General features: G+C 43.6%; 1 protein-coding gene across 31 annotated transcripts in view; it reads right to left on the bottom strand.

The window, feature by feature from the left end:
* The window catches only part of C2CD5 (C2 calcium dependent domain containing 5), a 91,478-nt gene that overhangs the window by 12,926 nt on the left and 53,917 nt on the right, over positions 1–24,635 (bottom strand). For all 31 annotated transcript variants that reach the window (XM_081926759.1, XM_081926732.1, XM_081926754.1 and 28 more), the window contains 10 exons: positions 24,067–24,258; positions 23,131–23,317; positions 20,523–20,687; positions 19,443–19,580; positions 17,758–17,821; positions 12,552–12,613; positions 5,236–5,334; positions 4,273–4,362; positions 1,646–1,733; positions 606–692 (listed from right to left, as the gene is read on the bottom strand). In XM_081926759.1, coding sequence (XP_081782885.1) covers positions 606–692; positions 1,646–1,733; positions 4,273–4,362; positions 5,236–5,334; positions 12,552–12,613; positions 17,758–17,821; positions 19,443–19,580; positions 20,523–20,687; positions 23,131–23,317; positions 24,067–24,258 — 1,172 coding nt within the window. The remainder of the gene's footprint in view (positions 1–605; positions 693–1,645; positions 1,734–4,272; positions 4,363–5,235; positions 5,335–12,551; positions 12,614–17,757; positions 17,822–19,442; positions 19,581–20,522; positions 20,688–23,130; positions 23,318–24,066; positions 24,259–24,635) is intronic.

The raw sequence follows: 24,635 nt of genomic DNA, 5'->3' as shown, positions 1-24,635 counted from the left end.
TGACCACTGGTCCTGCTAGCTAGGGATCAGGGGAGTCGTAGGCCAAAAACATCTGGAGGGCTGAGTTTGAGGAAGCCTGATTTAGGATGAGGGTGGTGGAACATTTCCTTTCCTTTGGAAAATACCTGGCATGGTGCATTGTTAGTTAAATCTGCCTCTCCAAGAGAAATAATCTACAATATTTACAATTCTTAAAATTCCAAAAAGACTTGATTCAGACTCAGCAAAACCCATCGCTTCAGAGCACATTTTGTAGTTAGATGAACCACCTCATACTGTTCTGAAATGCAGCTGTCTCTAGACTAGAATGGCTGTTTGGCAGCAGCTCAAAGCAGCATCGGAAGAGCAGTAAAAGAAGCACAAGTTGTTCCTGTTCATTTGCTCCCTCTTCAGCAGCAGCCACCCTGTTTTTAAAAAGAGACTGCACAGCGGACATATTAAGAACATTTTGTTTCGCCCTCCTCACATATCCGGAGGATGAAGTCTTTTTGGCAAACAAAAAACTTGCATTGCGTAGCAGGGCTACTTCTAAGGTTGACAAACAAAAAAGGAGCAAGTGGATGGAACACAGGAAGATAAGCATGTGGCCTTTTTCTTTAACCAACCTTTTGCTGGCGAGAATTGCTGGGGAGCATGAGGATCAGAAGAAAGCTCCATGGGAAACTGTAGCTGTTCTTCATTGTCTGTAGAAGCTGGCAACAAAAACAAAAACAGAAGAAGAAAGGCACAAAAACCTTAATTTATTTCTCCTTGACAAAATCCACATATACCTACCTACACAAACAAAACAAAAAACCCCACAGACTTGGTTGTATCCAATGAAATTGTCCCTTTAATGCAAGGACTTCTGCCTGCACAATGGGACTTCCTCTTCCTCTCTTCTGCTCCCCCAATGTATTCTGGATTTACTCTGGGGAGAAAAAAAGATGACCTGCTGCACAGTCAGAAGTCATTGTGAGAACAGGACAACTTCCTTAGCAATCCACTGTAGTGGAAAGCAAAGAGATGTTCACTAATAACTACAGCTCACTTAACTGATTAAGTAGTACCAGCAGCTTCTTTCTAAATATGCCCTGAAGACCTGTGCCCCTCTGGAAAAATCACCGGTTAAATTGAGATATCACACCTTAAGGTTAGCCACAGGTATTGCTTCAGTTGATGTTAATTCTATTACCCAGAGGCATGAACGCAGGGCACTTTAATGCAGTTTACTCTCAGACTCACACCCTGTAAGCCACTGCACACACTACAATTAAATTAATCGATCTTAATCAAGGCCTGGGATTAAATACATTAGAGTTTAAATCCACCCCCAGCATCTGCATGCATCATCACCATCCCAGTGTGTGTGTGAGCAGCATAAATGTATGATTGTTTCGCTTGCTTGTGAAACATGCCACAGCCTGCAAGAAGTGGTTAAAAGCAAACCTGAAAATGATAAAAGCTGCTTGACCATAACGATTTTAAAGATGAAATATGTTGCAGCAACATTAGGAAAGGGTGTCTAGGCTGCAGTGCTGCACCTAATGACACCCACTTAGGCCCAATTAAATGAATGGACATCCTGAGATGGCTGTGACAATGAACAATTATAGCACACATAAAAGGCAAGAGCTGACAGTTTTAAGTTCCTCAATGTGTTTACCTCTTTGTAATGTTTTTTCTGCAGGAGTTTTAGCTGCTTGCAAAGCTTGGTGTTTGTCAAATGTTATTGCAACTGCTGTAACAGTGACCTGAAATTGTAAATATAACGTTGTCAGGTTTTTATTCCTTAGACTTTATTTCAAAGTTTAAAATGAACCCCATCTACACTTTGGGCAAGGGACGCGGGTGGCGCTGTGGGTTAAACCAGAGCCTAGGACTCGCCGATCAGAAGGTCGGCAGTTCAAATCCCCGCGACGGGGTGAGCTCCTGTTGCTCAGTCCCTGCTCCTGCCAACCTAGCAGTTCGAAAGCACGTCAAAGTGCAAGTAGATAAATAGGTACCGCTCCGGCAGGAAGGTAAACGGCGTTTCCGTGTGCTGCTCTGGTTCGCCAGAAGCGACTTAGTCATGCTGGCCACATGACCTGGAAGCTGTCTGCGGACAAATGCCGGCTCCCTCGCCTATAGAGCGAGATGAGCACTGCAACCCCAGAGTCGGTCACAACTGGACCTAATGGTCAGAGGTCCCTTTACCTTACACTTTGGAGAGATATACAGACTCACATTGTGCAAACCTTTACACTTTGCTTTTTAACTTAACCATGGCATTTTTCTTAACTGGTGGTTAACAGAAATCTTCACTTGCTGATCTCAGCAGACGGCATGCTCAAGGGTGAAGGAGCCAACTGGGCTTGAAGAGGTGTTGGGAAGTGCACCTCCACTGGCCCTCACTGGGTGCCAGTCCAAGCTCAATTGACCGCCTGGGGGACAGAGACTTGCCATGAACCAGAACTTTGCATCTGTGGACCACACCAAGTATTTAAATACTGGACATGCCACACAGAGACACATTAGTGTTGGAGGTGACTTCCCTGCTCACCTTCCCTCTGTCGCATACTCTTGCTATGGGCATCAGCTGTCACTAGTTACCCTCCACATGTTTAGCTGTTTGGGGGGGATTTTTTTGCCTTCCTCATCAGTCAGGATGTTTTCTGGCATTTTATTGCCAGAACATCTGTTGGTGAGTGAAGGGCACTCAGAAGGAACATCAGTCATGCGGGGGGAGGGGGCTAAGGAATATTGGGGGGCACCAATTAGGCCTTGGCCCCAGCTTAGGGGCAGGGGTGCCCGTCACCCATCCAGGTTCTTGGATGAGGCCTTCCCGAAAACAGCCCACATCAGGGTGAACCCCTGATGCCAGGGGACTCATATGAGCATTCCACAGCTGGTGGGGCTGGGGAGAGAAATACTGGGCAGCAGGCAGGCTGTCCAATTGGGTGATATTTGTCCTATGCCTTGCCAATCCTGGACTCTCATTTCAGGTGCAGTGGGTGCAAGACAGGTTTGAATTCAAAAACTTTTACGGAACATCATAACCTAATCACTATGGATTGGATCCGACCTAAGGTTGCAATTGATCTTGCCTTCTTTTTAGGGTTTGTGTGCACTGGACAGAGGTTTCCTCTACCAAGCCCTGCTAGTTTCCACTGATGGAGTGTTGCCAGTGTTACTCCACTGGCAGGGAACTCTCTGTTCTGCCTGAGAAACATGCAAGTGGGCAGAAGTGCCACAGGCTGGATTGCCAGCAACCTGCAGAAAGCCCCCAAATGGGGGAGGGGCTGTGACAGACTGGAATCTGCTAGATCCGAAACTAGCACCATGGGACAGCATCGGGTCTGATCACTGCACTAGCCCCATGTCTTCCACCCCCAAAATCAACAGAACCTGATGGCAGGTATGACTGTAATAGTCTGAATCGAACTCAATGATCTTTCCATACAAACTATTCCATTGAGTGAGCCTATTTTGATAACTTATAATTAGAAATAAAGTTGCCTGGGACTGTGTAAAGGAAAAATGGTAGGCAAATAACTATCCAGGGCAACAGTACTTTGTATGGCTGATTTGAGATTTTATAAAACTCTGCCTTTATAAAACTCTGCAAGCTGGCCCAGGGCAGCAAACCACAAAACAGCACATTTAAAAAAACAAAAAATAATTACAAGCATTACAACCATCTGAAAAACCTTTTAAAATAGCAAAACAGTTTGTATGCAACAGTGTAATCATAGTAAGGTTTTGTTTCTGTCAGCATTCCTCACAACAACTTTGAAAGAAAGAAAGAAATTTAATTAAACATGATTTCACCATACTCTGGGGCATGCAAATAACTGAAAAGGTTAGAATGCATCAAACCTCTCATTTAAATACAGCAATTGCTAAAATAGGCTCACAGCATGGCCACACATATTTTAAAAGGAAATGGCAACGAGCACTGCAATTACATGGAACCACATGAACATTTCTGTGGAGACACATTTAAATTATCAAAGTTATATACTATGTCCAGGGCCTTGCCGAAAACAGCCACATTCTTGAGAATGTATATCCTACAGCAACTGAGCAGTGAAAAGGAGCATTACAACTGTCATTCTCCAAAGTATCTTCATAAACTTTGTTTGCTAAGCAGGCCAAGCTTTTAAACTTAAAAATTGTAAAACTCAATGGTTGGGAAGGAGCTTTAAGCATCACCTGTGTCTGACTTGACCAGCTTTACTTTTTCAAAGTCTGCTCCTGTCACAGATTAATGTGAAGAGCTTCAAATACAAAAAGGTGAATGGACTGGCTTACCTGAATTAATTCATCCTCTGGAAGAGCAACTGTAAAATTTACATGGCACAGACAGCAAGGAATCATAGATCGAAGTTTAAAATACAGGCTCTGTTGAACACAAGAAATTAGTATATATTATGTATCTAGTATGCTCTGAATTGGTGGAAGTCTGGGTTTCATTTCTTTGTAGCCCAGCTCTAATTCCCTGCTTCAGCTACATCAGTGTGAGCAGATGCTGCCATCTACCTTTAAAGTGTGCATGAATCATTTTGAGTATGCTGTTTCTGGCATACTTGGACCCTTGCCTGTAGTGGTTTGCAAAAGATATGTTGGAAAGATTCATACATTTGGAGATATATATTGCAAATATGTATGGTGGGGGGGAGAGACTCAGTTTCTTACAGTGGCATTAAAATGGCATTTAAGAATCATCTGATGACTTTGCTAATTACTGTATAGTTGCCAACCTTTGTCACTCCATGCTGAATGTGTGGCTTTTGGTCAAACTCCAGAAATGCCCGTGCAAAAAATCTTCCATCTCTGGCACAGGTGTTGTGCTGCTACTGGATTTGTATGTTGTCAGTGGTTTTCAGGAATAGAGTTTTGGTGAAAAGCACCCTTGATGTTTTAAAGTAGATAGCTAATGAATCACATACACTGATACTTACTCTGGTGTCTTAACAAGAAAATGGATGTAGACTTGCATTATCTTATGTGCCATTTAACATTTGTATATGATTTCCTGAGACCTAAAGTTGGAATGGACTAGGTAGCCATCTAGTACAACGCTTTACTACGAGGCTGTGCCCACCCGCTCGCCAGCATTGTCCCATTCAGTATTAGCTTATGCAATCCACTCCACAGTTTGCCACAAGCAGAAAAGTAGACACTGAGAAGTGACAGAAAAGTAATTCTATGTACCATTGGCAAAAAAACTTAATAGTTCAAACACATACATAGTTCCAACAGCCATTCATTTACCTTGAGCAGATTCTCACAGAGATCATTAAAGGTCTTGTTGAGTGTTTGGTTTGTTAGGGTAACATTATTAAGTCTGGAGACTCTCACTGATGTGAACATCTAAAGCAGAAACAACAAATTAGGTAAACGAGTTGCTGTTTAAATATAATTTTATTACAGACCATATTAAGGTTGAGAGAGGTGATGAAGTTTGTTGTTGTTGTTGCTGTTGTTGTTGTTATTTTAAATCCAGGATGACTTAACACAGATAGAACTTGTCTGTTCCATTTTACAGTACAACTAAGAGCCAGGAACCTGTGTTGGTATGTGCAAGTAAATTCTATATGTGGTTGGTATGTGCAAGTAAATTCTATATGTGCTATGTATTTATATAAAGGAGGGGCATGGGTTTGTACCAGAGAAGGGAAAGATTAGGAACATAGTTTAGAGTTTAACTTTTAGGTTTGGTTTCAAATATCTGTGAGCTGAAGGTGCAGGGGGGTAGTGGAGAAACCCACTAGCATTTTTCCACAAAAACTTCACATGGTGCTTGTCAGGGAACTGACATCTAAAGCGCCGCAGGTGCAAAGGCTCCCTGAGGTTGAGAGAGCAGTAGCAGCGGAAGAGGGAACCAGTAGAGGGCGAGCAAGAACTCCAAGGGAAAGTGAGTCGGAGGGATGGCTCAGAGACGCTTCAAGCGAAACCAGTGGGGAGGTCTCAGGACCTCCTATAGGGACACCCACACCTCGACGGAAACTGTCACGCCGAGAGGCCAGACGACGTGTTTCCGTTAAGGAGCTTTTATGTTGGAAACGTTTCCGAAAGCAGCCACTTTCGGATTCTACTAGTGATTGACGCAGCCATGCTGGAGGGGCTCCGTCACAGGCAGAGGTTTGAAAACCTGATCAAACTCTGAGGGACTTGCATTTTACGCACAAGCAGCTCATCGTCCCATCACAGCAATCCGAAAGTCACCGAAAGCCAGCTTGTGCAGAGAGAAGCATCATGAGCAACCCAGCCGGAACCGGGGGTGCAGGAGCAGCTGGAGGGGGTCCAAGCCTGGAAGAAAGGTACAGAGCGTTGGAGATCCAGTTGGCGCTGCAAACGGCGAGGCTTGAGGAGAGGAGGGCTCAGGATGCAGAAAAGGGAAAGGAGAAAACCACCCCGCTCGCCAGAAAGGTACCAGGATTGGTGCAGAAATTCGGGGGGGATCCCAGGAACTATCATGCCTTTAGAACAGAGATGCAATACGCTCTAAACTTGCAGTTTGATGACTTCCCCGACGAGGAATCGCGAGTGGCGTATGTGATTGGCCATCTCGAATCCGGGGCGAAAGATTGGGTTAGACCCCTGATGGCAGCGAATAATGAGATCTTAAAGGACACGAGGAAGTTTTTTCGTGCCATGGACCTGATGTTTTCCAGCGATATTGAGCAGGGGGTGGTGCGAAGGCAGTTAATGGCTTGCCAGCAAGGAAGCAGATCTGTCCGTGAGTACTGGACTGAATTTACTATGCTGATTCATAAATTGGGGTGGGACCTATCGGCGGAGCCCATCCAAATGCTTTTCGAAGAGGGGCTTTCTTCAACCGTCAAAGATGAGCTTTCCCGGGGGCCCAGGGCGGAGTCTATGGACCAATTAACCAAATCTGCGCTGGCCATAGGAGCGCGCCAGGAGGCGAGGGCTTTGGAAAGGCGGGAAGGGAAAGGAGACCGTTGGAGGGAGTTCCGCATTCCAGACATTCCATAGCCATCTTTCCCGCCGGCAGAGCCGATGGAAGTTGGAACAGCGCGGGCGCGCGCAGTTTCAAATCCCAGTGAAGGGCGGAAGAAGGAGGGAAAGAGCGCCAAGAGATGTTATCTCTGCCAACAGCCAGGGCACTTTGCCAGAGTCTGCCCACAAAGAAAGGAATGGCAAGGGATGGCAGGAGCTGTTGGGGAAAAGGAAGAGGAAAGCAAGGAGCAAGTAAAAGCCAACGCCTGGCTGCCACCGTCGGGGCACAGCAGCCAGGCCAAAGAGCAATGAAAGTGCCCATGCCAGAACCTCCCAGACCTGCTTTAGTGATAGAGGTGTTACTAGAACTGCCAAACGGACACCCACTAAAGGTCAAGGCGCTTTTGGATTCAGGCAGCTCCTGTAATTTCATGAGTAAGGAGTTTGCAGCTGAGCACCAGATACAGACCATCCCTTTAAGTAACCCCTTGCAGGTGACTACGATTGACGGCAGAGAGCTGTTGGGGGGAGAAGTTAGCCAACAGACTGTCCCGATGATAATGAGAGTGGCAAGGCACACCGAACAGATAGCGTTTAATGTGGCCATCCTGGGAGGAGCGCCCATCATTTTGGGGATGAGCTGGCTGGCGCTACACGATCCGCTAGTGGGCTGGCATCAGAGGGTGGTCTCCTTTGGGTCAGCGCATTGCCTAGAACACTGCAAGGAGGGGAAGGTCTCGGGAGGAGACAGAGTCACCCTAGCGGGGATGGAAGTGATGGGCAAAGGGAAGGTGCCCCCGCAATACGCAGATCTGAGCAACGTATTCAGCGAAAGGGAAGCAGACAAACTGCCACCGCATAGACCCTTTGACTGTCAAATCAACCTACTCCCAGGGGCCCAACTCCCAGTAGGCAAGCTGTACGCCATGTCAGACAGGGAGATGCAGGAGCTGAGGGAGTTCATTGACAAAAACTTGAAGCGAGGTTTCATCAGAGAGTCCCGAGCGGTGGGGGGCAGCCCAGTGTTTTTTGTGGACAAAAAGAACACAGACAAACCGAGACTGGTGTGTGACTTTAGGGCCCTCAATGCAGTGTCGGAGCCCCTGGCTTTCCCTATGCCCCGAATTGACGACATTTTGACCAGAGTAAGGAAGGGAAAGATTTTTACAAAACTGGACCTGCGGGGGGCGTACAATCTGATACGCATAAGGAAGGGAGATGAATGGAAGACCACCATGTTTACCCCTTTGGGAGCCTTTGAATACCTCGTTATGCCCTTCGGTCTACAAGGGGGCTCCGCCTGTTTTCAAGCTTTTATAAACCACGTTCTGGGACCTTTGCTCTACAAGAACTGTGTGGCCTTTTTAGACGACGTGTTGGTGTATTCGGAAGATGAGGAACAGCATGTGAGGGACGTTCGAGAAGTGTTGGGCAGGCTGCAAGCCAACCAGCTGTGGGTGAAACTGGAGAAGTGCCAGTTTCATACCAAGGAGGTGGAATTCCTGGGGTACCGCTTGTCAGACAAGGGATTGGCCATGGATCCAGGCAAGGTTCAAGCGGTACTGGAATGGAAGACACCGAAGACCAAGAAGGACGTGCAAAGATTCTTGGGGTTTGGGAACTTTTATCGGAAGTTCATCAAGAACTTTGCCCACTTGACGGCGCCCATCACCGACTGCCTCAGCAGCAAGAAGAAATTTGTTTGGACGGTGGAGGCGGATCGAGCCTTTGAAGAACTGAAAAGGGCTTTCGCCTTGGAAGAACAACTTCTGCATGTGGATTTACAAAAACCCATGAGAGTGGAAACAGATGCATCCGACCGGGCTATAGGGGCGGTCCTTCTTCAACCGGGGAGGAGTGCGTCGGAGTGGAGACCGTGTGCATTCTTCTCGCGGAAACTGAATAAGTCCGAGAGGAATTACACGGTGTATGACAGGGAACTACTTGCCATTCACGAAGCATTCCGGAGGTGGAGACATTTATTAATTGGGGCACAACACAAGGTGCAAGTGTGCACCGACCACAAAAATTTAGAGTATTGGAGAACAGCTCGAGTGCTCAACCAACGACAAGTGAGATGGGCACAGGAATTCTCCAAATTTAACTTTGAGATTTGTTATGTGCCAGGCCCAGAAAACGTCAGGGCGGATGCGCTCTCACGCAAACCAGAATATTGGGAAGGGGAGGAGGTGATCGAAGAGAGACATGTCATCCCGGAGGACCGCTGGGTGTGTGGGGCGGCGCTGGTGGGGCAACGGGAACTGGTGGAGGAAACGGAAAATGATGAATATGCCCAGGATAAGCTCAGAGGTCTCAGGGGGGAGGGCGAGAGCCCCGGAGGTTTTGAGGAAAGAAATGGGGCATTGTATTACAAAGGGGCACTGTATATACCCGAAGGTGAATTGAGGGGGAGAGTACTCAAGCAGTTGCATGATAGCCCCACGGCGGGACATTTTGGGCAACACAAAACCATGTGGTTGGTTACCAGGGAATTTTGGTGGCCTAAGGTGAGGGAAGATGTAAGGGAGTATGTAAGAGGGTGTGACCAATGTCAGCGAGCCAAAGGGGAAAGAAGGGCGCCGGCAGGGTTATTAGAACCTTTACCCACACCAGAACGGCCTTGGGAAGCGATATCAATAGATTTTATGACGGATCTGCCAAGGTCCAAGGGGAAAACAGCCATCATGGTAGTAGTAGACCTGTTAACTAAGATGTGCCATTTTGTAGCATGCTCACATGCAGTCACAGCGGAAGAAACGGCGAAGTTGTTTGTGGAACATATCTTTAGGTTGCACGGGGCTCCCTCGAGGGTGATCTCAGATCGAGGCAAACAATTTACTTCCAGGTTCTGGAGGAAGCTCATGAGCTTGCTACACGTGGAAGTTAATTTTTCAACTGCCCGGCACCCTGAAACCAACGGGCAGGCGGAAAGGGCAAATGGCATTCTTCAACAATATCTTAGGTGTTATGTCAACGACAGAGAGAACGATTGGGTCGAAAAGTTGGCGTTGGCAGAATTTGCCTACAATAATGCGGAGAATGTGTCCACAGGGATGAGTCCCTTTTTGGCTAATTACGGGTGTCACCCCAGGGCATTTCCAGGGGAAGGAGGGGAGAGATGGAGCGTTCCAGCGGCTGAACATTTTGTAGAAGAGATGGAAGCCATCCATCAGCAGCTCCAGCTCAACTTAGAAAGGGCCAAGGCACAATATAAGAAGCAGGCAGACAAGAACAGAAGGGAAGGTGAAACCATAAGGGTGGGGGATCAAGTGTGGTTGTCAACCCGAGGGTTGCCGTTCAAAGGAGGTTGTAAGAAACTGAGGCCCAGAAGATTGGGACCCTTTGAGGTGATTCAGCAGGTCAACCCGGTAGCTTTCAAACTCCGATTACCCAACCACATGAAATTGCACCCAGTGTTCCACAGGTCGTTACTGTCACCATACAGGGGGGGACGTGAAGGGGAGCACGTCAGGGGACCAGCCTTGGAAGAGAGGGAACGCCGCAACCATGTAGCGGAAATCCTCGATTCCAGGTGGAAGGGTAATCAGGTGGAGTATTTGGTGGCGTGGGAAGGGGAACCGGAGTCAGAAAACACCTGGGTAAGTGCAGAGGAAGTCAATGACGAGGTTTTAACAGAAACGTTCCACCAAAGGTTCCCGAGGAAACCTCAGCCTATAGCAAGGTTTAGGAGGGAGTATTTCGGCACCACCGATGAGGAAGAGGAAATGGAAGGGTTCACGGAGTCGGAGTTGGAAGATGGAGTGGACTCTGATGACGAAGAGTACCTAGAGAGGAGGAACAGCAACAAGTGGAAGGAAGTGTTCGCGACGTCGGAAGATGAGGGAGGTTCTTTCAGGGGTTTTACCTCCTCACCGCCAGTAGGAGAGGAGACGGGAGGAGGTGAAGGGGGCCCTGGAGGGGAGGTGGATGTCAGGGAACTGACATCTAAAGCGCCGCAGGTGCAAAGGCTCCCTGAGGTTGAGAGAGCAGTAGCAGCGGAAGAGGGAACCAGTAGAGGGCGAGCAAGAACTCCAAGGGAAAGTGAGTCGGAGGGATGGCTCAGAGACGCTTCAAGCGAAACCAGTGGGGAGGTCTCAGGACCTCCTATAGGGACACCCACACCTCGACGGAAACTGTCACGCCGAGAGGCCAGACGACGTGTTTCCGTTAAGGAGCTTTTATGTTGGAAACGTTTCCGAAAGCAGCCACTTTCGGATTCTACTAGTGATTGACGCAGCCATGCTGGAGGGGCTCCGTCACAGGCAGAGGTTTGAAAACCTGATCAAACTCTGAGGGACTTGCATTTTACGCACAAGCAGCTCATCGTCCCATCACAGTGCTACAACAAAACTCAATCTTGATGAGCACTTCCGTGGAGTAATAGTTCATTTGCTTGATGGTGTTAAAACTGTTCTCGATGGGATTACACTCATACCCACACCAGGTTCACAGCTTGAGGACACTCCTAGGTCTGTCACAACAGACCCACGTTACATCAGTGGCACATAATATGTTTCACCAGCTTAGGCTGGTGTAGTAACTGGGACCTCTCCTAGATAGCCAGTCATCCATGCTCTGGTAATGCTCCAATTAGACTACCGTAACCTGGTAGATGAGGGTGGGGACATGTTGCACTTGCACACAGCTCAAAAACTGAAAACTGCACAGAACATAGTTGGTAGGACGCTAACTGAGACTGGTCATCGGGAACAAAACCTCAGTAATATTGAATATTGGTTCCTGGTGCATTTCAGAGTGCAATTCAAATTGCTAGCACTTAGCTATAATGCCCTATACTGTTTGGGACCCAGGGAAATGGAACAGTAATTACTCCCATAGCAACTTGGCTGTGTATTAAAATAATCTGATCAGCGCTCTCGTTTGAATGCCTCCACCTGAGGTGAAGTGGCTAGCAACCAAGGAGAAGAAGGCACATTTAGACGTGGTGCCCGGAAGGCTTGCAGGGCATGCAAATTATTTTATTTGGGGCACCAAATACTTTTCCTCCTCATATTTTAAAAACAGTATCTCCTGCTTTGTGTGGCGTTTTCCCCACTGCAATTTATGTTTGGATCTTATGTTGTATTATTATTATTATTATTATTATTATTATTATTATTATTATTTGCATCTTTGTAAAGTGCCCTGTAAACCTTTGCTGAAGAGAGATATTCGGGTCCATTCATTCATTTGTTAAGGTGGGTTTCATAGCAGTTCTCATGCTTCATCTTGAGCACAGTTTGCAGAAGCCAAACAATCTCTTTAGCCAGCCCCAACCTGTTGCCTTCCAGTTGTTGGTGATGGCGGGTAAGAGTTTTAGTCCAAAACATCTGGAGGGCAGCAGGATGAGGAAGGGGACTCTAGTGGAAGGTGTAAAAATGGTCCTTCTCTGAGTGGAAGGGCACCTTTAGATACAATCCATCGTGCCACCACTGGGCCCTAATTTTTTATAAAGAACTGATGGTATGGAGGATCTTGCTCTTATAATTTTTTTACATGGATAATTATTCTTATGAATGCTAAACACTGTGTTAGACACAAATAATTATTTAGGTCTGAGATTATACATTTCACTATGAAAGAAAAGGCATTTAATTTTTGTTTTTGCATGCTTTTTTCTTTACCTGTATATCAGAAGTCCAGTTATTTATACCAGGCATAATTTCTGTGTTGCAGCTATAAAATCCTGCCAAATCACATAAAAGATATTATTTTTAATAGCAGAGAACATTATTATGGTGCTGTGTAACATGATCAGCTTTCAAGTTTTGTGTAGTTTCACAGCTAGATTTTCAACTAGCATAATATATCAGAAAAACACAATCCAGAAATATTCTGCACAAATATGTGTGCTAATCCTTAGAAAAAGTAAGAGTACAGAAAGTTTTTAAAATGCAATGTCAGGGCTGGTTCAACTGCAGGTCAGTTCAGAGACTCAGAGCTGAACTGTAAAATTGATTCTTTATTCAAGGAAACAGAATACAAACAAGAAAATCCTACATGAGACTGGCCCCACTGAAGAATTTGCCAGAACTGATGATCTGATCACTTCCCCCTAAGTCTCCTCCCCATCCAGCCGTTTTCCCTGCAGTCTTAAACTCTGCAGGGGAGGGGGCCGCTACAACCTCTGGGCTTGTCATTCTGCTACATGCAAAATTCTCCAAGCGCTTGGAGACAATGGGGGAGGGGAGCTGCATACAGTAGGACCAGCAGGCTCCTGTGAATCTGTTGCAGCCTCAGCCCCCACCTCCCCTACTCCTGCCATTTTCTGCCTCTTCTTCCTCTCTCTCACTCAAGCCTGTTGCTTGTTCAGCATTCAACCATTCTGCCTGCACCCCTTCATCCTCTGACCTGTCTTCCGTGTGCCACCAACAATCCCTGGGTTTGGAGTCTTCCTCTTCTGTGGCTTCACTAGAGGGTTTTCCAGCTGCAGCCTCCTACCATTCCTAATTGCCCAGCCAGTCCCTGACACCCCACTTGTGAAAGTGGCCAGGATTATGTATTTTAAGCAACCATGCAGGAAAACAGTAAAAATATAATATGAGCCAGAGATCCCCAACTGGAGAAAGGCCATGATTCAGTGGCACAGGATTTGCTTTTCAAACAGAAGCTTCCATGATCAATCCCCAGCATCTCCAGGTAGGGCTATGGAGAACTCCTGCTGCCAGTCAGTGTCAACCATACTGAGCTAGATGGACCAATGGTCAAACGCAATATAAGGTGGTTCCTTTGAAAGTACTTGCAGTCAGATTAAAAAAAATAATAACTGCAAAATCCAATCAGTTGTTCAGTCTAGGTGACTGAAGATAGACTGAATAAGAAGAGATATTTTTTGATATTTTTCAACCTTCTAGTTCTCATAATTGTAGAGAAAATCAACAAAATACACTTTGTAAAGTGTTCATGAGAAATAAATCCCACTAGCACTACTATAGTGGCTGACAAATTCCACCAGGGGGCACTCCTAGAGCCACAAATCCTCTTAAATCCATTATGGAATGCAGCAAGAGAAATAGATCTATTCTAGCCTATATATGAGAAACTGACTACCAAAAAATACTGGAAGGGTTTAAAGGAAGAAAGACGATATTGGAGGGAGGACTACAAAATGATGTATCAAAAGTGTCAAGTGGCTAGTAGATTGTGGACAATTTGGAAGTTGAGAAATGAAAACAAATAGGCACTAAAATATAACAATTTTTATGGATGTTGTTGGTAGACTCACTAGCCCATGAAGTGTGATTGTGCATAATTTATTACTTATAGAATTTGTATTGAATATTTTGACATGACAGTCCTCAAAGCGGTTTATAAACAGCCAATATAAAACTAAGTAACTAAAAGATAATATAAAGGCAATATCCAAAAGGTTTTCCACATATTTTGCATTTGTCTCTGCTATTCTCAAGGGTTATGAAGTGGTGGGAAAGACAGAATCTTGCTATTATACAGTTGTGATGCACTGCAGAAAATCATGAAACTGATAAGTTAATGGAAGAACACAGCATTTCAGCACGCTGAGCGCTCCACCCCCTGTACCCTTTTTAGTTGTTTGACTTTGAAACCTTTTCTGTCCACTGACCTAAAAGACAGTTCACGGACAGCAGTTTATTCAAGTACAAGTTAGTGGCATCTGTTATTGGACCTGCAGGGCCTCAAACAGTGCAAAGTACAAGTGTGTTTTCAAATTCTGGAGGTTAAGCAGTTTCAAGAGATAAGAGAGTGGGGTGGGGGAATGACCATGACTGTGGAAGAATGTCAGAAAAGCCTAAATGGATCGCATCAAATATCCATCAACTGTAGGAAGTATCCTGTTACCAACATCAGTTAATCAAATGCCTCTGGGAAGCCCACAAAAGCATAACAACAGCCTCCCATTGTTGCTCCCCGCCAACTAGTACTGAGACCCTAGCTTGGTGAGCTATCTCATACTGTCTATGCACAACCACTGGGCAGAGATGAGAATGGGGTAATCTATATTGGCTCCTAGGATTGGCAAGCAGCATGGAACCCTTAGACAGGCCAAGTAGAAAATACTAATCCACTGACCAGGCCAAGAGGAGGAAAGCAAGAATCATAGAATCATAGAGTTGGAAGAGACCGCAAGGGCCATCGAGTCCAACCCCCTGCCAAGCAGGAAACACCATCAGAGCACTCCTGACATATGGTTGTCAAGCCTCTGCTTAAAGACCTCCAAAGAAGGAGACTCCACCACACTCCTTGGCAGCAAATTCCACTGTCGAACAGCTCTTACTGTCAGGAAGTTCTTCCTAATGTTTAGGTGGAATCTTCTTTCTTGTAGTTTGGATCCATTGCTCCGTGTCCGCTTCTCTGGAGCAGTAGAAAACAACCTTTCTCCCTCCTCTATGTGACATCCTTTTATATATTTGAACATGGCTATCATATCACCCCTTTACCTCCTCTTCTCCAGGCTAAACATGCCCAGCTCCCTTAGCCGTTCCTCATAAGGCATCGTTTCCAGGCCCTTGACCATTTTGGTTGCCCTCCTCTGGCCACGTGCCACTTTGTCAGTGTCCTTCTTGAACTGTGGTGCCCAGAACTGGACACAGTACTCCAGGTGAGGTCTGACCAGAGCTGAATACAGTGCCACTATTACTTCCCTTGATCTAGATGCTATACTCCTATTGATGCAGCCCAGAATTGCATTGGCTTTTTTAGCTGTCGCGTCACACTGTTGGCTCATGTCAAGTTTGTGGTCAACCAAAACTCCTAGATCCTTTTCACATGTACTGCTCTCAAGCCAGGTGTCACCCATCTTGTATTTGTGCCTCTCATTTTTTTTGCCCAAGTGCAATACTTTACATTTCTCCCTGTTAAAATTCATCTTGTTTGTTTTGGCCCAGTTCTCTAATCTGTCAAGGTCGTTTTGAAGTGTGATCCTGTCCTCTGGGGTGTTAGCCACCCCTCCCAGTTTGGTGTCATCTGCAAATTTGATCACAGTAATATTAAATAACAGGAGCCTGGGCTTCTAGTTTTGTCAGCCAGGCTTCTGCATTCTAAACCTCAGAGTCAAACTCAGGCACTCCCAGTTCCAGCAACAGAACTAAAGGACACTCCACTGGAGAAAGCACAGTCCAGCTCTGGGTGCAAGTATGACTGTCCCAATCTCAGGCTAGTCAGCACTGCTTGTAATGGTATGCAAGACTACTCTATGATTTACTGTGGGCCATATCCACACACACAACAACTTTTTGTGACCAAGACCACCCCCAAAACATAGTGTTTTTAAATTTTAAAAATTGGTCCTCCATGCAAAAAGGTTTTTTATTACCCACAAGACATGTCCATTCCCCTACACTTCATTTTTTACTGACTGCTCCCATGAATCCCTTTTTGTGACACTATAATGCCAAAGGGTTTTTGTGAGCCCCTGAAAGACTGCCTCAGAATTTGTTCTTTTAAACAAATGCAATTTTATGAGCTATAATGAATGATTTAAAATAGTGTAAAACAGCTGCTGGGAATGCTTTTTGGAAAACAAGCCTTGAGAACTGCAGCTATTACCACAGCCACTTTTACATGCAGCCCCAGAATTCATCAGGGGTCAGCGTGGCCCTCGGCCTGACAAGGATTAGCCACCCGTGAACAAGAATATATACAATTTCTATGAACACAACACATTTATTAACCAACTGCTCAACAATAATAGGATGGATTCTTAACCAGCAGAACCTTGAATCAATGCTGGGATCCCCTTAATCTGAGCATGTTTAATCACCCTTCAGCAGGTAATATGAAGGTTTCTAATTTGTGGTGCCAGCACAAAAAAAGGAAAGTCATCTCTTTTTTATTTTATAAATGCTAAAAAGTTGGAAGGCGAGTAAAGTGAGCTAATCCAGGGACCAATCACATAAAGACCTACACTGAAAAGATTGGTCACATTAGTAGCATTTGGAGAACAGACCTTCAGGGTCACGCTGCAAAGCATGTCAGAAAAGAGTCAACCCTCAACTTGTTCTAATCTGACTCTGTGGACATGGGAACCTCATCAGGGCACAGCCATTATAAGCAACCCGATATTGAAGGAACAAACACCCACACAACGGCTACTGAAATGCACACAGCTTATTGGTAGATTGTATTGCAGCACCGACCAATCCTTCAACAACTTAGTCGAAAACACACTCATAGAGCCAGGCAGGACTCAAGCACTTCTTTGAGGATTGTGCAAGTTTGGGCTTTCAGCCTTTATCTCAGCCAGTGCCAGAAGAGATAGCATTAGAGAGATACTGTAAATGAATCCACCCTGTTTTAGACAAATATTTAACAAGGATCCAAGGTTATCAATCCTGTGGAGTTAGATGAGGAAAACAGGCTTAAAACCAATATTGAATTAATTCAGAGCATCAAACTAGCATTCTGAGTTAGGAGATGCAAAAACCAGGATGGAGAAGCACCAGAATGGAATCTGGTTTTCAGTCTGTGGGTTGACAGTATATATATGAATGCAGCCATCATCTCTCAACCTCAGAAACTTCTCTAATATGGGGGGTAATAATTCTGACCTACATTATAAATTCACTGTAAAACTTACTGAGATAATATCCTCTTCAGAGGGTATTATATTATTGATCTAAAGTCCAGGCTAACAAAAGTGATTCAGATATATAGCATTAAATGTCTCACACAGTTTCAGGTCACTTTATGCAAGTAACAGTTCAATCCAAAATTAAAGGTTCCCCACCTTTGGATGGAACACGTCCAATATACCTGATTACATGGTTCTTGATCAAATGAAGAGAATCGGCAGTTTATTGTCGGAGAGAATTGTCTAAAGTCAACAAAATTAGAAACCAATGTTTACCATACCTGAAGGTGGAGGGACATCTGTTAATAAAGAGTGAACATCTTCCATTGCATCTGTATCATCAATCTGAAAAAAGACAGTATATAAATTATGTTGTGCACTCTGAAATTGAATTATCAAGATTAATACAGCATATACTGTATGACATACATACATACATACATATACATACAGATACATACATATACATATTCATATACGTATACATATACATGCATATAGGTATAGCCAAGGCTTTTTTGCTCCTAAAAACATGTTTGGTAACTTCAGTTAGGCTTAAAATCACCATCACGACTAAGTTTGCCCCTGGACAAATTGAGCTGGAATTTAAATGTAACATGCTCAAGAGAAAGTGTGTTTATGAACACAGCCAAAATAATTTCAACTGGTTTTTCGCTCTTCAAGACAATTCAATTGATTTGGGACTATTTTTAAATGCTCATGATTATAAAACAACTGTCCATATTTTTTTAAAAGATGTATTTATTTCATAAAGAATAGCTGTGCCAACTTTATAAAAAATTTATTTCCTGATCTGTAGTGGCACAAGCTGTAGATTGGGCTGTGAGAGGGAAGAGATGCAAGCAAACAAGCCTGCTAAACTAGCCCCTTCTTCAATTTTACCACTGTCACCATATGGATACCATTTTCCCCTGGCTCCTTCCACTAAACACCTCCCCTATCTCTCTCCAACATTTCTTAACTGGTGCAGCCAAATCTCCACATTGGACAGAGTGGTAAGGCAGTTAGGTAAGGGGTGAATAAGAAGGCAAAGACACAAACCCAAAACAAACTTAGTTTTTACTTAAGATTTTTGTGTGAGGTAACAAATTCAGAGTTTTTAAAGCTGTTCTAGAAAAACATTTGTTTTTTAAAAAATAGTTTTGACAGCTATCCATTAAAGCAAAATACAAATAAGAGAGGAAAAGGCATCCCCTCCCAACTTTTTGGACCACCAGACAGTAGATGACTGCTCTTTCAGTTTTCATTTCCCTAAACCTGTTAGGTCCCTTAAATATTTTGTTCAACTTTTCCCTTAGCTACTAAGTTCCTTAGCTGAATCTCTGACCTTGGTCAGAAAGCAGATGCAACAATTTCACCAACCAACCAAAATACAAAATTCTGAACAGCTATATTCCTTCAATGTCACAAATAAAGCAATACTTTGGTTAATAATTATCAAAGCAATCTTATCTAGAAATGAAAAAAACAGAAGAGCTCAATGAATGCTGAGAATAACAAACAACTTATACACTTAGGTCTTCATTGATCAAACAGGAGCTAAAAAATATTTGTTGTAGGCCACTAACCCCTTTCTAGTCTATTTTGGCTGATAGAGCATATCTGATAATTTGGATAGTTAAACTATAAGTTTGTCACTAAGAATTTTAGAGTTGCCTCTCCTAGGGCTGTTATGTTACCATGAAAATTTTTGAATTCCTGCAACTTATTATTATAGAAAATCAGGCGTGTAAGGCAAACAATCGTATACTTTATGACAGTGGACACCCCCAACCCTCCCCAAGGATTATACTTCATGAAGTAGAATCTAGTTCACAGTAGCTTGCACCACAATAGATGTGTTAGTGTTTAACAAGAAAGTATTCTTTAATTAGCAACTTTGATATTTTTATACCCTTTAAGTTCTTCAGAAGGCATGTAGAAGTCTAAACTTTACAGAACATACCTCCAAGACGAAAGCATCTTTTTTTCCATGTGACAGGTCCAATTCTGTAATTTCATCAGAACTTTCAGACTGTGATCTTAGCACCCTAGTACGCCTTGGTTCTGGAATGGGTGAACCTATAATTTCTTCAGGTGCCTCCTAAGCAGAACAATGGTATGAAAACATGTATGCATCCCTTATTTTATTAAATCTCGCTTATTTTAAATGCCATGCCACTATACCCTTCCTCCAAAACAAAGGCAAAAAGTACAGGCACTGCCCTTTATCATCAGGGCCAAATTCAACACATTGAAAGGTACAATCTGAAGAAGTGTTGAATAGCATGGATCAGGTCCTAATTCATGCAACGCAGAACTTCTTCAAAGTGCACCATTCGATTGCTGGTGCTTCCTCCCTTCCTTGCTTGGCAGTGGATGAAGGGGTGCATGGATTCTGCAGTCTAAAAAAAAGCACAGAGGCAGCATCCCCTAAAGCAGAAATACTGCAGTTCAAGAGCTGAGGAAGCAATAAAGTGTTTGCCTGTTTAACTGTTCCTGCCCGAAGTAACCAACTGAGAACCTAATGGATGCAGCACCAGCATCTTCTTAGACTAAAGAATCCACCTACAACTTATGCTTTCTCTATGAAATGCAGGGGCACTGGGGCTCTGCAGTTTAAAAAGTTATGTACAGAAGTGAGCAGACTGCGGGTTCCTGAGGGTAAGCCAAGGCAGGAAATGAGGAAACCAAGCCTAGACCTACGTTGTGTATCTGGGTTCTTTGGTCTTTTGGCCTTCCTCCTTTACAGAAGCCACCAATTTAGGCCTGAGATACATCAGGGGGTGAAGGGGCATGAGGAGGAATGGTTCAGTTGTTCTTGCAAACCTCTTTGTATATATGCATTATATTAATAAAAAGAAACCTACCTCCCCCCCAAATTACAGACTCCCCCACTTGTGCACACAGCTACCTTCTATGTAAGTTTCTTTGCCCATGTGCATGATCCACTCTGCATTAGCTAACAGAATAGAGATTAGAATATAGATTAGGTATGAACTTGTATGACTCAGAATTGTTTGAACTGTTCCATAACCTTGCTTACTGGAGGGTTAATCTCATAAAGCTCCTTATTTTTGGCTATTGTATCATTTATCTTCTTCTGCATGTGTGATATATGTTGTTCGTAAGTGGCGTCATTCGGCGTCTTCCCAGCAATTTGAATCCCACCAGGAGATGGTAAAGCAGTCAGGTATACACCTGTGGCAGACTTTAAAGAATAAGACAAAAAAAATTGAAGTGCAATATATATTCATGCTTTTATAAAAAAAAAGGCTTTATAAGCATGCATTTCACACTATTTGTTAAATGTCCACTATTTAAACTTGAATCTCACAATCACAAATTTTCTAGTAATGTTATACTATTGGAATACCTTCTGGAAGCTTTCCACACTAAACCCATTTGACAGAATATGTAATCCATTCAGCTTTTAAAAAAGATTAGCAACACAAAAATTCATACACTGTAACAGATATCGCCTTCATTGTTCATACTTACAATTTTACAAAGACCGCTATAAGCTGGATCTTGCAAGAGTCTAGAGTGCCCTAGCTCTTATATCAACTTTGTGTTTTATATACAAAATACAACAGATAACATAGAAGCTGCAGACAAAGCATCTTAAGAACTTAACCAGGATGCATCCCATCCTGAACCACAATGAGATTTATTCTGCCAGCAGCCTTCAAGGAACATCCCTAAATGCTGAATCTCAAAGTCTCTGTTTTCATTAGAAAACTATGGAGAAGATAAACGGCTGGATCATAGTTCTCATCCTAACATTCACTTTCTTCAGGCGTTCAAAACAAAGTGCAATGCCTCAGACTGGGTAGGATGGTGCAGGGGTGTGAACGCATGTGCAGCAATAGTGGGGCTTAGGAGCACACCTCCCAAGCCCACAAATGCTCTTTAGAATGGGTGAAGAGAACTCAAGAATGCTCCACTCCTGGCTGCAAGACTGTTTCTACCAACAATTATTTAAGAACTCGAAAAACCCTGCTGGATCAGGCAAAAAAGCCCATCTAGTCCAGTCCTGTTATCACAATGGCCAATCAGATGTCTATGGGAGGCCTGCAAGCAGGTTGTGAGGACAACAGCTCTCTCCCTACATGTGATTCTCATCAACTGGTATTCAGAGGCATACTGCTTTCCGTATCACACATTAGAAGAAGTGTTTGGATTTGATATCCCGCTTTATCACTACCCGAAGGAGTCTCAAAGCGGCTAACATTCTCCTTTCCCTTCCTCCCCCACAACAAACACTCTGTGAGGTGAGTGGGGCTGAGGGACTTCAGAGAAATGTGATTAGCCCAAGGCAGCTAACCCAGCAGCTGCATGTGGAGGAGAGGGGAATCGAACCCAGTTCACCAGATTACAAGTCCACCGCTCTTAACTACTACACCACACTGGCTCTCCTTAGAACTTAGCAGCAGGAACACAATTCTCTGGAGTGCAGCTGATGCCATTGAACATATACTGACATGGATGGAGGAGCTGAAATATAGGAAAGATGTTGCAAAGGGAAGGAAGGTGTTTTTTTGGGGGGGGACAGAGTTTTGAGCATGAGACTGGAGTCTATGGGAAATGCAGACTGACTCTTTAAGTAGTAACCTTCATTTCTGGTTGGAGAGAGCCACAGTTGTGTCTCCTGCTGATTCTACCACCTGCCAATGGCTATTTTCCAGGTTCTCTAGAGCCTTGAAAACCTTTAAGTCCATTGAAGTCTGCCATTCCCAAACCTATAATCTTCCCTCATCCCCAAAAACACATTTAATCAACTAAATACATCTCTTAAATACTACCTTCTCTTTTTGGTGTCATCGTTTATTTATAATAGGTACTTTTTATACTGCCCTTCAATCATATTCCATGGCAGTTTAGAAGAAAGACTAAACGGCACATAATCAAAAAAGCATCACAACTAAGACTAGATTGTACCGTCTATTTAATTGTGCAGTTACCATCATGGAAAAGTATTGAGGCATTCCAGGTGGCTGTTCACCAACTGTGGAGCCCACTTCTCTTAAAGCATGGAAGGCCAGCTGGCTGCCTGTAGGCCAAATACACCACCTTCTGAGTCAATTCTGTATGCTTTACCGGTAGCTTGACCAAGTTTCAATTAAGGCACAGCAAATGCTATTCTCATTTAATTGCAATGAAAAGAAAAACGTATGGTTGCACAAAATGTAAATAGCCCATACTTTGTTACTTTTTTTACTTTATTTATAACATGTATTTTTACTTTCTTTATAACATGTGTGTAAATAGGACAATGCATGTCCTTGTGTAGAATACTATGCCTGAATGCATGTGTTCCATAAATTTGGAAGGCCTAACTGCCAAATATCGCCAACTTTATTAAAGAGCCTACCTACTTGGTTGTGGAAGATTGCCACTTTCTAGAGAACATAATGGCTACCAATAAGACTTTGCCTGACTATCTTAGTCAAAATCTGATCCTCTATAATTTCTAGAAGAAATATAAAAAAAATTCCTCTTTGTACTGGCATCCAGTGACCAGGAGTAAGCAGCTATGGGGATATTCTAATTTAAATAGAGGTGTTGTTTTCATTATATGGGTTTTATTTTATTTTAACTGCTCTCCAGAATAGGGAATAAAAGAACCCCAAAATAAATACAGAAAAACTTACTGCCAAACCCATTAGCATTGTTTCTCCTACTGTGATCTGAATCCTCAGTCCAAAAAGAGCATTCATTCCTTTCAGTTTTAGCTTATTCATCAGCTGAGTGTGTACTTCATATTCCATAAATGGCAGCAGATTACTGATGGAAGTTGCATTTGCTTCGGCTTGTGCTTTCTTTTTCAGCCGACACAACCTATTGGGATGGACAGTAAAACACAAAGGGTCATGTTCAATTATGTTTTAGTTGGAGTTGTCCCACTGAAATTAATGTATATGACTAAGCTAGTTCCATTAATTTCAATGCATCTACCATGAGGAAAACCTAGTTGAATACTACCCAGAGTGGTAGGCCTGGTCTTACATGAAAGGTCTCTTAGCAATGGCTAAGAAGTTTAACACCATAAAATGCCCTATTCTATAAAAGCATGATTCCCGAGGCTCCCCACCACAATCAGTGATATGCCAAGCTACAGGTAAAATGGGTTGAAGCTAGCAAAGGTCTAACAGGTAAACTAGAAGGTCTGAACAAAAACAAAGGACTAGATTAAAAAAAACACAGTCTGACAGATGAGTTTTAAAGCTTAGCAGCAACAGAATTATGGGCAGCATTATCTACTAAATATGCAAATTAAAAAAGGGGGGGAATGCAAGTTCCACCCAGAAGGGAGTATCGCCCAGTTAAATGGTACCTCCTTCCTAGAAAATGTGCTTAAGCTGTAAGAAAAAAAATGATGCGTCAGAAGTAACAAGTTGCTTGTCTTGACAAAAAGCGTCCAGACTAAAATTCATTTTTTGCCTTCCCTTTTCCAGAGTAGACCTGCTCTTGGTAAAAGGAAACTTTCAGATGCTGTTAAAGGAGGCAGCATTGATAACTGTAGCCTGCTCTTTAAAACAAACAGAGAGGTCAAATCAGAGAGCAAAGCAAGTCTGGCAGAAAGATACCTGGCTTGAATGAGACATCCTTTCCCAACCACCAGTGCATCCACAGGCAAATCTATTGTTGTGAAAAGAACATCAGGGACTTTTTGCTTCCTGCAGTTGCAGCAGTAAGTGAGGTGAGCAGGGAATGGCATGTTGAGCTCATCGTATGGTATGTGGCAAAAGCCACAACCCAGAGGTGATGTTTCCTCTAACCTAAAAAATGAGATTGTGAGACATCTAATATTACCATTCAGACACCATCTTGTGAAATATAAATATTGTATTTTACTGTGTGTGTTTTTTTTAAAAAAACTGACCCATGCAGGCACTAACAGAACCCATATATTGTGGTGGTCAACTTTTGTTCTCTTTTTATGGTTCTTGCAACTGATTAAGCTGGTAAACAGTCACACACCTGTCACCTGTAGTGAGTCAAAATTGCCTTCAAGAAATCAGGCAGGGACGCTGTATAAAAGTTTTTTCTCCTCCCTCCTTCCTTTTTAAGGTATGCTTGTATATGCAAGGTAAGGCTGGAATACATGGGAACTAATGGTAGAATACTTGATTTTATCAATGTTAAAAGTCAAGCT

Source organism: Podarcis melisellensis, assembly GCF_964234715.1.
Source record: "Podarcis melisellensis genome assembly, chromosome: 10".
Taxonomy (NCBI): Eukaryota; Metazoa; Chordata; class Lepidosauria; order Squamata; family Lacertidae; genus Podarcis; species Podarcis melisellensis.
This window is presented reverse-complemented; position numbering and strand designations above follow the sequence as displayed.